This window comes from Gallus gallus, chromosome Z, assembly GCF_016699485.2.
Source record: "Gallus gallus isolate bGalGal1 chromosome Z, bGalGal1.mat.broiler.GRCg7b, whole genome shotgun sequence".
Lineage (NCBI taxonomy): Eukaryota > Metazoa > Chordata > Aves > Galliformes > Phasianidae > Gallus > Gallus gallus.
This window is the reverse complement of record NC_052572.1, coordinates 11407700-11422781: the sequence shown is the minus strand read 5'-3', so window position 1 is coordinate 11422781 and position 15082 is coordinate 11407700. Positions and strand designations below refer to the sequence as shown.

The 15082-nt window shown below is 35.9% G+C and overlaps 1 protein-coding gene across 2 annotated transcripts; it reads right to left on the bottom strand.

Moving 5' to 3' along the window:
- Positions 1-239: 239 nt before the first annotated feature.
- Positions 240-13969, bottom strand: LOC124417562 (sperm flagellar protein 2-like). Of its 2 annotated transcripts, XM_046905981.1 has the most exons (5): positions 13894-13969; positions 13131-13304; positions 8192-8341; positions 7935-8057; positions 250-3237 (listed from the first exon to the last, which is right to left on the bottom strand). In XM_046905981.1, exons 1-5 carry the CDS (start codon positions 13903-13905, stop codon positions 3157-3159), a joined length of 540 nt encoding a protein of 179 aa, XP_046761937.1. In that variant the 5' UTR covers positions 13906-13969; the 3' UTR covers positions 250-3156. The 2 variants fall into 2 exon arrangements, with proteins under 2 accessions (XP_046761938.1, XP_046761937.1); XM_046905982.1 differs by lacking the exon at positions 13894-13969 and having other exon boundaries at positions 240-3237; positions 12053-13188.
- Between the last annotated feature and the right edge of the window lie 1113 nt (positions 13970-15082).

The window sequence follows — 15082 nt, the reverse complement described above, 5'->3', positions numbered from 1 at the left end:
AGTGTGATAATAATATTGATAATACAAACTCTCTTGCATTTTTTTAAGGCAAGCTACCCTTTTGCATTTTCTAAGTGAAATGAAGGAGTTAAGGAAATAAAACAGTAAAAGACAGCAAACATGAAAACAGGATCAAACACATAGCATACAAATAATTCAAAGCTGAACTTGTTTTTCAGTTTTTTTTTAATTATACATTTTTTTTTAATATCAAAAGTGCAGTTATTTCTTATCTCAACTTCCATCACAACATTGATTTAAAAGAATTATTCATCTTGACTCTGTGGCTCTGAGATGAGGAATTTGCCATGACATACAGCATGTTCCTTCAAACCTTAATCTTCCCTGCTAAAAATCTGTGCTATTTTGAAGTCTAAGATTCCAGACATTGAAACTTGTTATGCCTTTGTATACTGGAATGAAGACTCTTTACATGGATCCTTCCAAGTGGAAATCTGAAACCCTTTTAACTTTTACTTTGTTGAAGTAAAAATACCAAGTTCCTTGAATTTTCTGATACAAAACATAATTTGCCATTGTTCCTGTGATTCTTCTCTGAACACTTACCAGTTTTCAACATCATGCTTGAAACACAGATACCAACCAACTCCACTTCCAAGTTTGAATGCATTACTACCCATCCTTCCCCCTTCATAAGTACAAGCACCTCTTTTATGCTCTAAGCCATGGTGTTATGGAGGGAACTCAAAGTGTGATGAATATCCACCATGACACTCAACTGTAATAAAGTAATAACCATAAAGAGAAATAATCAGAGTCTACATTCTTTGCTGTCTAAACTATGCCTTTGCCTTAACCATATAAATATATGTACTGTTTTACACTTGCATTGTTTTATACTTCACCATGCAATCCACATCACTTATTATTATTCAGCATTGCTTCAGAACTGACGCATACTCTCAGATTTTATCAGTAATAATTTTTCTTTCTATTTCAGGCCACCAGTAAAATATATAGCGTATGACAAAATAATGACCCTTTAAGAATCCTACCTGAAAGAGCAATTTATGAATTCTAGTAACTGAAGTTCCCTTTTAATTGCTATCTACAGATCTTTGGCATGCCTTTCTGAAAAGGCTTTTTATTTTCTCAGGGAGAACTTTAGTATGTAAAGTTAGAATTCAACACTAAGTAATTGAACCTGGCTTTTGTTAAAGAAACTAGATATGGAACAAAAGCAAAAATAAGTAAAAACTCCAAGTCAAGCCTGAGGCAGAGAACTGCATTGTAATTTTTTATATCCACATAGTATTTTTCACTAGAGGTGAGAAAAGACAGAATCTCATATATGCATGTAATGTTTCAAGAATACTGGGGATAAAATACAATGAAATTTTGACTGAGCTACATGTGCTATGAAAATAATTTATTCTGGTGAAAAGCACATTTGTATGCACCACACAGTCTGTTGTCGTAAGTAAAACGAGGATGTTGAGGTTTCAACATGGTTTGTGGAGGCACAGCAGGGTTGTATCTGTTTCTGAGATAGTACTTAGCTACAGTGTGCCAGTGTGGTTAGCACAAAACACGTACACTGAAAAGGTACAACATTATTTGCCTGAAGTGCAAGTTTTATGAGTTCTATTCTGAATTTGTATATCACATATAGACGCTTTGATCTGCTGCAGTTGTCTACCAATTTTCCTTTCAAAATTTGGCTGTCTGAAATCAACAACAACAACAACAACAAAAAGAACTTACCACTGACATCAGGAAGTCTTAAAAATCAAACAAAATGCTCATTATCATTACAGAAAAAAGAATGTATTTTAGAGGTTGGTCTACTAGACATTGTCTATTACTATGCTAGTTTCTCTATTTTGCATCCTGCTATTACTTTTTTATGCATAATGATTTTACAGTTCAAGCAGAAAATTTAGAGTCCTCTCTAGGTATATCAGCACGTTATGCAAGTACTATAATATGTCAAGCATATTTGGCTAAAAACTAATAAAGAATCAATAAATATGTTAAATTATTTTGTGTGGAGAGCATTTCTCAACAAAGGTTTGTGGTTCCGTACAAGCTAGCTCACTTCAGTTGGATGATTTGTATTCTTAGAGAGCATCATTTGTTTGAGCACTTTGCTGAATCAAACCAGAGAAAGGAAGCTTTTAATGTTTGGTGCGCTTGTTACCAGGATGCTGCCAAAATGCAGACAAAAGTATCCCAGAATGACAAAGCAATGTCCTGGTATGAGTAGGCATTTTGAAATGTTTACTTTTTAATTATGTTTCTAAGCAAGTAATAGAATACAGAATGCAAAAATTTGGGCAGGTGTCAGATTGCAAACTATGAGAACTGCCCCAGAACAACCTCCAGCAGAGAGACAAGAGTTGGAGTGGATGTAGAAACAATAAAATAACTTCAGCAGTAAATAAGGAGAGTTTCACTAAGACTGTTTAATCTGCCAAAGAATGCAATGACCTCTCAAGTGCCATAGGAATTTTTAGACAGACACACATCATGCATGAAAACCTACAATTTGTATTTGCTGTGTATATTGTCTTTTAGTATACAATTCTAAACTGAATTTTGGTCAATTATTGAATACAGTTATGTGAAACAATAAAATAAATCCAAGTTTATGTGGAGTAATGTGGAAACGCAAATGGAGTAGCCCAGGCATACTCAGGTTGTGACCCAGCCCAGCCCGTGCTGTGGCTGTCCCTTCTGAGCTGCCACATGTTTTAAAAAAAAACAAATGGAGAATAAAATTAATTACTATAATATATATGTTGACAAAATTTGAATAGGTACACTAGCTCACTTACAAGAATATGATGTATTTTATTCTTCTACCATTTTTTCATAAACACAATCAGCACTGTTTAAGTTCAGAAACAATTTATTTTATTTTAAAACTTACTTATATCAGGTTGTTTAATATGAACTGATAAATTTCTTTCCTTGTTTTTGATGTTTTTTTTGCTGTCTGTTGTTGTTTTTTTTTTTTTTTTTTTTAAATTAGAAGGAATAACTTTCAAAGTAGTAACTAAAAGTGTAAGTGCTTCAGGATTTGGCTCCTGTGACAATTAATGAATAAATCTTTCCCATGGAAGGGAGGAGGGGAGATCTAGAACTCATTTCTTGCATAAATTAGAAAGAAAAACTTTTATGAACCACACATTTTCATATGTCGTTGTCTTCACATGTGGTTTTCTCATCAGTTGACTGTGCTTGTTCAGCTCTTTGAAGGAAGAATTCAATATCCTAAGAAAAGAAAACAAAAAGTTTAAAAAGGTCATTTAATGTAACAGCCTGATCTGCCTTAAAAATTGTAATAATAATGCCTGTCAATCTAGAATTAGCATTGTAACCAGAGGCTAAAAGAGACCAAGAAAAAGCTAACTTCAATGAAATTGTATAAATTACACTTTTTCTAGTTAAAATGAAATGTCTTCCCAAAGGCCACAAAAACCAGCACTGTCCTTCAGCTTTAAAACTGGTTCAACATGCTTGTGAAAAAATAACTATACAGTGGAAACTGCAGAAAGAGCATTCTTCATGGCAAATTCTAGAAGAGTATATGACACCGCCTTCACATCACTGAGACGATGCCCTCATGTTATCCACAGAACCTGTAAGGTTCTGTGCTTTTATGAAACTAAAGTATATAATTCTCAAGGTAAGCAGAGACATGAAGGATCTCCTTATACTTATTAAAGAGTGATATAAATACCTTTTGAGCACTGAATACTTGTGGTTTGGACTAACAAATACCATTCAGAACACACTGAGATGAACTTTTCAATAAAGTTTTTTATTATATGTTCAGATTTCAAACTGATTAAAGAATCATAGAATCATTTGAGTTGGAAGGGCCTTATGAAGTCCATCTAGTCCAACCCCCTGGAACAAGCAGGGACAGCACAGCTCAGTGAGGTGCTCACATATCAAAGAGATACCATAAAATAAGTAACTGCATCATTTGGAAAAACACACACCTACCTGCAGACATTATAGAGTTAAATTTTTGTGCCGTACTGCATTTTTTATAATGCGCTGATTTGTTACTTTCCAATTATTTTGTACTAGCAAATCTTTCTCACTTCAGCAATGAACAAGCAATCTGCGATTGAAAAAGCTAACATGCTGAATGTTTACAACAAATATTAACGGTGATTCAACTTTATCAAATTTTCTATTACTGTCAGTAAGTACCTTTTTTCATTAAAAGAATAACTCGTATTCAGTATTTCCATAAATTAGTTTAAATTCAAATACATATTACAATATGCATTTTGTGCCTATTTTTAAAGATAGAGCTTTTTTTCCCCAAAGCATAAACTGCCTGTACGAAATATCTTGTTTTACTTGCAGTTTGTGAGGAGCATTTCAGTGAACCCTGAAGAACTGAGATAAAAGATTAATTTTGCCTGTCCTTTGTTTTAGAAGGCAGTGCTAACGTTTGTCTTTGACTCTAAGAAAATACTCGATTTTAAGGAGGCCTACTTCTGTACACTGAGTCAGAAAAAAAACATTTCAATTCCGGTTGACAAAAGCAAATGTTAGCAAATGGAACCTTCAGCAAGTTCACTATCAGTCCTTATCACTACCACACAAAGCAGATGAGGATCTCAGTAAACCATAGTGCTTCTGGCATGACAGAATGTGAATTTTATTATGAGTGTTTTAAATACAAAACATAAGTCTATGTTCTTGTAAAAAATAAGCTTGAGAAAGCTACGGCTAATCATCATGGAGCAAATTATTTATCTAGTCATTTCCAATACTGCTGTTGTATTCATGTGTGTGGGAACTGGAAATCTATGCTCTAGCAATGCCACAGATATATATGTTAAAAAACAGTCTGACAGTAAGAATGATATGATCAAAAATTATAACCTGATGCAGAACAGAGATTGATAGAACAGCACTTAAGAATGTGTTAAACATAAAAAGAAAGTTTCCTCTGGACAGATCCAATTTATGTAACTACCAATCTTGCAAAGGAAATCAGAACAGAATAACCTCAAAACACTGGTGAAATAGTCCACCCATGAATTTACTGTCTCTGTATTAATGAAGGAAACAAAATTTTTCTGTTAAATTAACAGATATATTTAGCACTATAATGTCAGAAATGCAATATTTTTCATGTGTATTTTATACTTCCACTGCTGTTTTTGATGGAATACACGATCGAAAGAGATGTAACGTAAGTTTCTTACTCAGACTAGGTACTCAAACACTGTGTTAAACTTTCCTTCTCATTGCACATTGGGACATTTAAAACACCACATGAAAAAGGTTTCTCAAATTTCCTAAGTATTACAGCTACTGCCTACATGTAGACAGTGATTCAGCAACACTTTTTCCTCTAAAGCCTTAAGTATTGGGTACTAATTATATGCTCTGCCTCATGAGCCTTACTGAATAGAATCTGCATCAACTCTGCCTAAGACAGAACATGTTTTTGCTCTGGGAAATAATACATTGAGTTCTGAATGCTTGTTGAGTTCTCTAATATTAAATGGCTGCCATGAGTATAAGTAGTTCTTTTTCAATAATTGCCCAACTTTCAATTGAGTGTTTGGCAGACATATTCACTATACATTATTATAAATCCTAACCCAATGGAACTCCAATTGGAGTGATTATCTAGGCAGTGTTACTGAAATGATTAACTAAATCAACAACAATAGCAGCAGAAATAATGATAACTAATTTAGAAGCCTAAAGTCTAAAACAGGGGCCTATTCTAAAACCAGATGTATAGACATGCAGTATGGTGTCCCAGCTTTCAAATTGAGGTTTATTTATTTATTTTTAAAAGGAGCTAATGATAACTATGCTATTCAGGTGTTGAAAGCAAGATAAAAAAACATAACGTAGCATTAAATACATAGAAGTGTTGATAAAAATACGTATATTTTTTAATTTTTAAACTACGTAGTTATCCTCAGACATTATAAGAATGTAGATTATTGAAAATAATGGATTAATGCAAGCATTAAGAATTGCAGAATATCTTGCAGACTATCTAATTTATTGCAATTCATCCTTGCTCACAGGAAGGCTGTCATTATGCAGGTTGTTGCCAGCCTACTGATACATGAATTGGAACAATGAATTCCCTTCAGAAGACAACTGTACATCTCACCTGCAGATTATAGTCTTTTTCAGAGATCCTATTAATTAGAACTGAACAGGTCATCAGAAGGTCAAAGGAATCTGGTGGTCCAACACAAATTTTACAGATTCAAACCCAAATATTTCGTTTATATTTTTCAGCAAAAACATTTCCTTTTCCAGTGTTTATGACTGAAGTAGTAGAAACATTTTGACTTTAGAAACCACACCCTATCTTTGCTATATTTATCTTGTAAAAGATCTCAAAATAACAGCACTGTGGTTGGATTTCAATTTTATACAGATTTTTATATTCTCGGGAGAATTTCTGAAAAGTAATCAATGCTAAGAATATTGTTTATTTATATTGGAATTGTTAGGAATGAAAAAGTTACCAACTGTATTTCTATGAATTGTCAGAGGAAAACTATTCCTGAAGTACATGTGCTTTTGATCAGAATCCTATCTATATAAAACAGTGGCCTCTGGCTCTCTATGTATATGTTTGGTGTAAAGTTGAGTAAGAACTGGTGGTCTTTTCACCACTTAGTCAGAATTTGAAAGTAAGACAGCAAAATGTTGATTACATGCATCTAACAGCAGTCAGTATTTACCAGTGCAGTCAAGGAAAATGATTTTGTCTTTTTAATCATAGAAATTATAGAATGCTATATTTGAGATAATCTCAGTATCAGACCTCACAAAAGGAAATTCTAAGCATAACAAATGAATGCTACAGCTCTGCATCGTCTAACTGTCAAGTCAGGGGGCACAAGCATCAAGTGAGTCTGCAAGATTAATAGAAAAATGTATTACTTAAATGATCCCAGTATCTCATTAAAAAGCTGTGGAAACCGCTTTCGGCTTGAGCATGCACTCTGAAACCCTCTGCAACTGCTCAGATTCACATATGATGATTCTCACAGACAGTAACTATTTTTATAATTATGCTGCCTTGAATATGTCCTACCAGCTACAGATAACTTAGGTTATTCATGTTAGCTAATACATTTTAAATATATACTACAAGTCACTCTTTAAGCTATATAAAATAGTTCCTTCTTAAAGGGATACTAGAAACCTTGATTAAAAATAAACACTGTGCTCTTGATATTCAGTCACTGGTTTGTGTGAAAAGATTTTCAAAAAAGTTCCTCTCCTTGTACATAGCAGTGTATATACATACAGCATTACTCATTTCACAGCCTTGTTAAGTTTTATTTTTGATTATGTCATATTTGTTCTTTATGGTGAGATTGCAGTATGCTGAGTGTTACTAAGTCAGTGAAGTGTTTGCGTAAAGAATATCATGTATAGAACAAAGAGTTAATTCAAGAAATGCTGCAGCCTATGAGAAATTCAGTGAACTTGGGAAAAATGATTCAAATTAGGAAAAGTATATACAATTAAGTAAAAAGGGCAAGGGGAGATAGGAAGGAGAAGGGGAGTGAGTAATGATGTAGCCTTCTGTCTTCCCACACAGGCTGATTCTTAGGTTGGGTGGGGCTCTGAGCAACCAGATGTAGTGGAAGGTATCCCTCTCCATGGCAGGGGGATGGGAACTAAGTGGTCTTTAAGGTCCCTCCCAACTCAGATCATTCTGTGATTCTATGATTTTGTAATTCTATGATTCTATGATGATTCTATGATGCTTTCAGCGCACTCTTTGATGGACAAAATTTTCATGGACAATGAAACCAGTCTAATCTACAATCTGCTATGTTGTACATCTGGTCTACACTGCAAATTGACAGTATCCAAATTACATTTCTAGCATAATGCAAATTGCAATTTGCCTACCTAGAAAAATCATTGTTCCTGAAAGTGGTACTTACATGAAGTTTGTACCCTTGGTACTTCTTAATCAAGTCTTGAATGAAGGGGTGCTTCAAAAGGCGTTCAACTGGAAGAGGTGTCAGATCTTCATTGCCTAATTCCTTGTATATTTTTATGAAATGCTTTAAGAAAAAAACAGTATGTGTTGAATTTATTGACTGCTTAAAAACCATCTAAGGGAAAGCAAAAAATTACAAGAGGCATTTCTGTGGCATACAATGTAAGGTAGAGAACATCTTTTGAGTCACCAGCCTACCTTATCATATCTGCCTTCCGTCTCCAGGCTACTAAATCTATGATTATCTTCATCCCTACTTCCTCCATCATGAAACACTTTGAGCAGAGTTGCCAGTGAAACTACTCCTTCGCCTCTATAATTCAAGAGTTCATTTTCATCTAGAATAGTCTAAGAAAATAAAAAACAAGCATAGCATGAAGTGATAGTCAGTCAGTAAGGTATTTTTCTTTCAGACACTCTTTAGAGATCAATTGGTTTTATGTCCAAACTTCAGTTCTTGCAAAACAAAAATCATCACCATATATAAACTTATTCACTGAACTGTAAGATGAAGGAATGGATACTGAAAACTTAGAAATATCTATAACAGTGACATCAGTAGAAACTGAATAATCAGCTTTTTCCAAGAATCTTGACAATGTTCCTCTGAGAAATTAATTTTTTCCAGAACAACAAAACATAAAAATACTTAATAGTTACAATTTATAATAGTTACAACACTCTACCAAGAACTTTGTATTTATGTCTGTGCAGAGAAAACTTGGTTATCCATAGAATTCACAGAATCATCTGGGTTGGAAAAGATCTTCAAAATCATTGAGTTCAACCATCAGCTTAACTTTCAAGTTCCCATCACTAAACCATATAACTCAGGTCCCATAAATGTACATCTCTTAAATAGTTCCAGGGATAGGAATTCCTCCATTTCCTTAAGCATCCTGTTCCAATGCTTGACCACCTTTTTTGTGAAGAAATTCTTCTTAACATCCAACTAACCTCCCCTAGTGCAAATTGAGATAATTTATTCATATCCTATCACTTGCCATCTGAGAAAAGAGGCTGCAGCCTCCTATCAGGTAGTTGTAGAGAGCAGTGAGGTTTCTCTTCAGCCTCCTCTTATCCAACCCCTTTTCCCTCAGTCATTCCTTCTTTTTTGCTTGTCTTTTTACCAGCTTCACTGTTTTTCTCTGCACACGCTCAAGCAACTCAGTGTCCTTCTTGTAGTGAGGGGCCCTAAACTGAACACAGTATAAGCAAGCAATGAGATATCTTTGTGCTAACATTAGAGGTGGCCAAACTGAAGAAAAAACAACAACAAACCATCACTCAAAACATTTCTCAGCATAAAGACAAGAAAGGTCCTACAAAGTTCACTTTGTCTAGATTAGTTCACTTTGTGTAGGATAACCACTAAGAACAATAGGAAATAGCATGTAACTCAACATATATATTTTTTTATTATTACAAAGGACAGACTGCTGAGATTCAGCCATATTAATTTCAGCCATATTAATATTACATAACTTAAACTTTGATACGTTCTTTTTTTTTTTTTTTTTTACAATAAGAAGTAGCAGAGTTACTGAGCCAGATTCATAATATTTAGCAGTGGAGAATATAAAAACATCAGCTCTTACATACAGCACTCCCACTAAATCATTTACATTTCATGAAATATCTACACAAGCCCAATATCAAACTTCTTCAGACTTAAAAGCTAAGCATGTGAAGTCAGTGCAAGTAACGGAAATCTCTAGGATGTGTTTTGTCTGCTCTTCTCTCATTTTTATTATTAAATTTAAATTTATTTAGGCAACTTCCAGTCAAGAGCCACTAAAATCTTATCACAAAATAAGAAAAAGAGTGGGACAAATTAAATTAGGTACCTTTGTGTGTCAGTTTGTAAGCTGGTAATGAATTGGCTTACTCTTCACGTTCCACTGATGAATATTCCATTGATAACATTTACTGGAATTCCAGTAGGAGAGCTTGGAGCTTTAGATACCATGTAAGCAGCCATTGGTAGACAATAGTTTAGGTTCATATTTTAAAGGTAAATATTATTTTGGATGTCTTCAGGGATTTAAGTCTTTCTATCTGATAGAACTATGCTGAATCAAAGATGACACAATACCAACTCATAATTTACTTTTTGCCCCCTTGTGGTTCTTGAAAATCCTGCATGAAGAGCTGGCCCTATTGAAGCCAGTGGTATAAACTCTCATTTCCTTCAGAGAAATGGGGTTTTATTAATTCAGGTTATCTCTGTAGTATTCAACAGGATTGTAAAAGGCATACATATAAAACAGGTGGTATTAGAAAAAAAAGAAAGATTAAAAGTATGTATTACCAGAACTGCAACTCGTCAATTTACGAAAGACAGTTACAAAATGAAAGAGAATCTACATACAACTGTTCATTTAGCATGTAATTCTAGTTTACTAGAGGACTCTCCAAATATGAAGTAGGCAAAAAAAAAAAAAAAAAAACAAAAAAAAAACACCTGTTTGTATAATACACTGGAAGACATAAATTAAGACATAGCACAGATTCACAATGTCAACAGATTGAGTGGGAACCTAAGTATGACTAAATTCTTGGATGGAATGGGTTATAAACTTTGTCCCTCAGATACATGTTGTTAATTCTAGAGTCGAGAGAAATACTTCCCTCCCACCTGTTATGCAGTCAAAGGATCCCTTACTACCACATCTAAACGTTTCTTGAACAACTCCAGGGATGATGACTCAACCACTTCCCTGGGCAGCCTATTCCAGTGCCTGACCACGCTCTTGGAGAAGAAATTTTTCCTAATATCCAATCTGAACCTTCCCTGGTGCAATTTGAGGTGGTTTCTTCTAGTCCTAGCACTACTTACACATGTGAAGACACCAACCCCCTCTATCAATAATGTCTCCCCTGAGCTTCCTCTTCTACAGATCAAACAATCCCAGTTCTCTCAGACACTCCTCATAAGACTTGTGCTCTAGAGCCCTCATCAGCTTCATTGCCCTTCTCTGGACATGCTCCAGGGCCTCAGTATCTTTCTTGCAGTGAGGGGCCCACAGCTAACACAGTACTTGAGGTGCACCCTCACCAGTGCTGAGTACAGAGAGGCAGTCACTTCCCTGTTCCTTTTGCCAATACTATTTCTGATACAAAACATGATACCATTGGCCTCCTTGGCCACCAGGGCATACTGCTGGCTCATGCTTAGCTGAACACTGACCAACACTCACAGGTCCATTTCTTCCACGCTGTCTTCCAGAAATTCTGCACCAAGCCTGCAGTGTTTCCTGTTTTTTTTTTTGTTTGTTTGTTTGTTTTTTGTTTGTTTTTTGTTTGTTTGTTTGTTTGTTGTCAAAGAGAAAGACCTGGCACTTGGTCTTGCTGAACTTCATCCCACTGACTTCAGCTCGGTGATCCACCTTGTCCAGACTCCTCTGTAGGGCCTTCCTACCCCCAGGCAGATTGACGTTTCCTCCCAGTTTGGTGTCATCAGAAAAATTCCTGAGGATGCACTCAATCTCCTTGTCTGGGTCATCAGTAAAGATATCTAACAGGACAGGCCCCATTACCAAACTGTGAAACACCACTTGTGACCAGTCACCAGCTGATGTGACTCCCTTCACTACCACTCTTGGGGCCCAGTCCTCCAGCCAGTTCTTTAACCAGCAAAGTGTGTACCTGTCTAAGCCACGGGCTGCAAGCTTCTCCAGGAGAATGCTGTGGGAGACAGTGCCAAAGGCTTTGCTGAAGACAAGGCAGACTACATCAGTAGCCTTTCCCTTATCTACCAGGTAGGCCACTTGACCATAGAAAGAAATCAGGTTGGTCAAGCAGGACCCAGCTTTCATGAATCCATGACATCTGGGCCTGATTCCCTGTTGTCTTGAACATGCCCTGTGATCTCCCTCAAACGATCTGCTCCATAACCTTTTGTGGCACTGAGCTCAGGCTGACAGGCCTGTAGTTTCCCTGATCCTCCTTACAACCCTTCTTGTAGATAGGAGTCACACTGGCAAGCCTCTAATCCTCTGGGACTTCTCTGGTTTACCATGAACACTAATAGGTGACAGAAAGCAGCTTGGCAATCACCTCCACCAGCTCCCTCAGCACTGCTGGGTGGATCTCATCTGGCCCCATGGATTTGTGACAGTTCAGGTGGAGTTGAAGGTCTTTAACTGTTTCCACCTGAATAGGGGGGAGGGGTTTATTCTGCTCTCCATCTCAGACTTCCAGGTCAGGGGGTAGAGTACCCCAAGGATAACTGGTCTTACTTTTAAAGACAGATATAAAGTGATAAAGACTTACTCATATTCAGACTCAGCCACTGAAAATTTTGAAATTTCTATTGCCTCCCTCTGACTCCAGTCAATTGGAAGTAATGAAATGTTTTATTATCTAAAGGAGTGAGTTCTTTCCAAGATGTGTACAGATATGTATTGTAGGTTTCAAGAAGTGAATTATACTTCAGTAATGTGTAGGTGATGCATACAGTGCAGAAATGGCAGATTTAAGTACTTAAAAAATGGGAATATAGTAACGTACTCCATAAACATTATAAATGTTCAAAAGCTCAGCTTCACTTGATATGACAATACATTCATCATGGCTCTAAAAAACAATTTAAACCATTATTTAATATTAAATTCAATATTGCTAGCTCTTCTGATTTATAGACAAACTGGAAAACTAGAAAATAATAACAAAAGTATATGTGCTTTTAAGTATCCCAAAGAAACATATAGTGGGAAAGAAAGGAAGAATGGTAATAAAACCAGTTTTATAACTACCTCCTTAAGATGATATCATAAGTCACATCATTGTCTTATTCCTTTGGCCTCATAGCTGGACATAATTGTCTAAGATTAGATCAAAGAATGTCCTCAGTTCATCTTTGCAATGGGCAGTTACCAAGAAATATCTTCAACTCTGGTAATTATTTAACAAGCAAAATTTAAGACTTCAGGAAAAATACTTCTGAGTATTATTATCCAAGTCAGCGGGAATATTTTCTGAGTTCCCATGAACTCAGAGGGACTGTTTGCAAGAGTTGGAGATCATAGATGAACACTACACAAATATTTACAGAAGTCTAGCTAATCTATGATTTGCAAGCACCACTGTTATTTATTTATATACCTGTCTGTATTATTTTATTACAGTATTTTACCTCACATACAAGAGGACCTTCTTCTTTTCTGCGAATATATGTTCTAGTAGCTATGCTAAGTGCTCTGTAAACACCTTCAATAGGATCAGAGTGGGAAGCAAAATAAAGTAACATCTCAGAATAGTTGAGCAGTGCAGGAACTCTTCCAGTATCAGCAAATAAACTGAAGAAAAACTACAAAAGGACAGAAATATATAAATTAATTTCTACAAATGACATTTGATCGAATACAAATCACAAGCTATACAGAAAAGGATGAAATAAAGTAAGGACTGCTGAATAGTGATGCTATTCCTAAAAGTGAGTAAAGTCTATATAAATTGAGATAAATCAGATGTGCATTTTTTTAAGTGAGGACATTCAGAGAACAAGAAGAAATTCACAAAATGTGAGATCATGACAAATGAGCTCAAAAACTGTTTCCTACATTCAAATTATACCTACACTTCCACAGGGATGTTCTTGAGCTTAGATATAGGTATCATTTTTCCCTTATTTACAAAGCTGGTCACTGCATAGTAAAATTAATGCAGTTCAACAGAAAACAGGATTTCTGAGTTGACTATGGGTTAGAATACTGAAGGACAATTCATAGATTCCTGTCTCTGACTTCTACATTTCTTATTATTTTTTAACATGTGGAAACCCAATTCTGAAGCACCACCACCTGACCTCAAAAGCCACTCAAGCATTGCAGCAATTATGGGAGTGGAAACCCAAGGAAGAATTATAGAATCATAGAATGGCTTGTGTTGAAACATACCTCAAGGATCATCAAGTTCCAACCCCTTGCCACAGGCAGGACTGCCCAGCTGCTAAAGTACTACGGCAGGTTGCCTAGGGCCCATTCTAACCTGGCCTTAAACACCTCCAGGGATGGGCCATCCACAGCCTCCCTGGGCAACCTCGGAATGGAGTTGGAACAGTGAGTGGTCTCTTCTAAATGGCTATGTTTTTAAACTTACTTTTAAGAGATTCCCTAGCCTATCAAAAGGCAAATGTTCTGTGCGATCTTTTGTTATGCTTAGATCTTCACTTCCATTAAACCATAAGCCAATCTAAAAAAAAAAAGAAAAGTAATTTATTTTCACATATTAAAATTAAGCAGTTTTTGTGCTCCAGAAGTTTTGAAAAAATGCAAGTGCTACTCTCAAAGTAATGCCTCCTACATTATTACGTTGACCCAAAATGCAAGAGGCAGACATTCAGTTACATTTTTTTTGTGGTGTAGCAGATGACAGCAGAGGGGCAGTCTGACAGAAAGGTGTCTGACATGGACATATGTATATAGAAAAGGTGTGTCACTGAATTCCTCCATGCAGAAAAAAGTCACACTCATTGACTGTTATCAACACTTGCTGAATGTTTGTGGAGGGCAAAGAGTGGGTGTGAGTACATTCAGGGCTGAGTGGTGCTTCTCAGCAGTGGCAGCAGCGACATGTTCTGGACAGCCATGCAGATTTTTATGAGTGTAACATGCCAAGCTCCTATTCATTGCTGGTGGAAATGCATATCTAGTGGTGGCAACTATGCTGAAAAAGACTGTTTAGTAGTTGAGAATTTGCTCTATCAAATGGTGTTATTGTGCTCCTTGTATCTGAAGCAGTTTCCATGGAAATAAATAGGAGGTGTAATTTTCAGTGTGACCTATGTAGATTACCGGGAGCTCAACTGTTGGATTTAATCAAGCTGAATTTGTTACTAATTTAGCATGACACTGAACAAATAAAGTAGCTCCTTCAACTTATTATAGTTAATTTCAGAACTATGGAAAGTGGAGTGGCACAGAAGTGATACCGTGTTCTTGAAAATTGTCTAAATGAATGACGTAGTTGTAAAGAAACTTCTGCCTGATCCTATTTTTAAGATGGGATGAACAAAACCAGACTATCTACACAAAAACTCACTTGCTCATAAGTGGGTCTTTCAAGCTAGAAATGGTGCAAAGAATT

Coding starts and splice junctions, on each gene's coding strand:
- LOC124417562 (XM_046905981.1), bottom strand. Junction 8,342..13,130: donor AAGGTCCTCTTGTATGTGAG/GTAAAATACTGT, acceptor TTATTTTCTTAG/ACTATTCTAGATGAAAATGA. Junction 3,238..7,934: donor ACCAAGGGTACAAACTTCAT/GTAAGTACCACT, acceptor TTCTTTTCTTAG/GATATTGAATTCTTCCTTCA.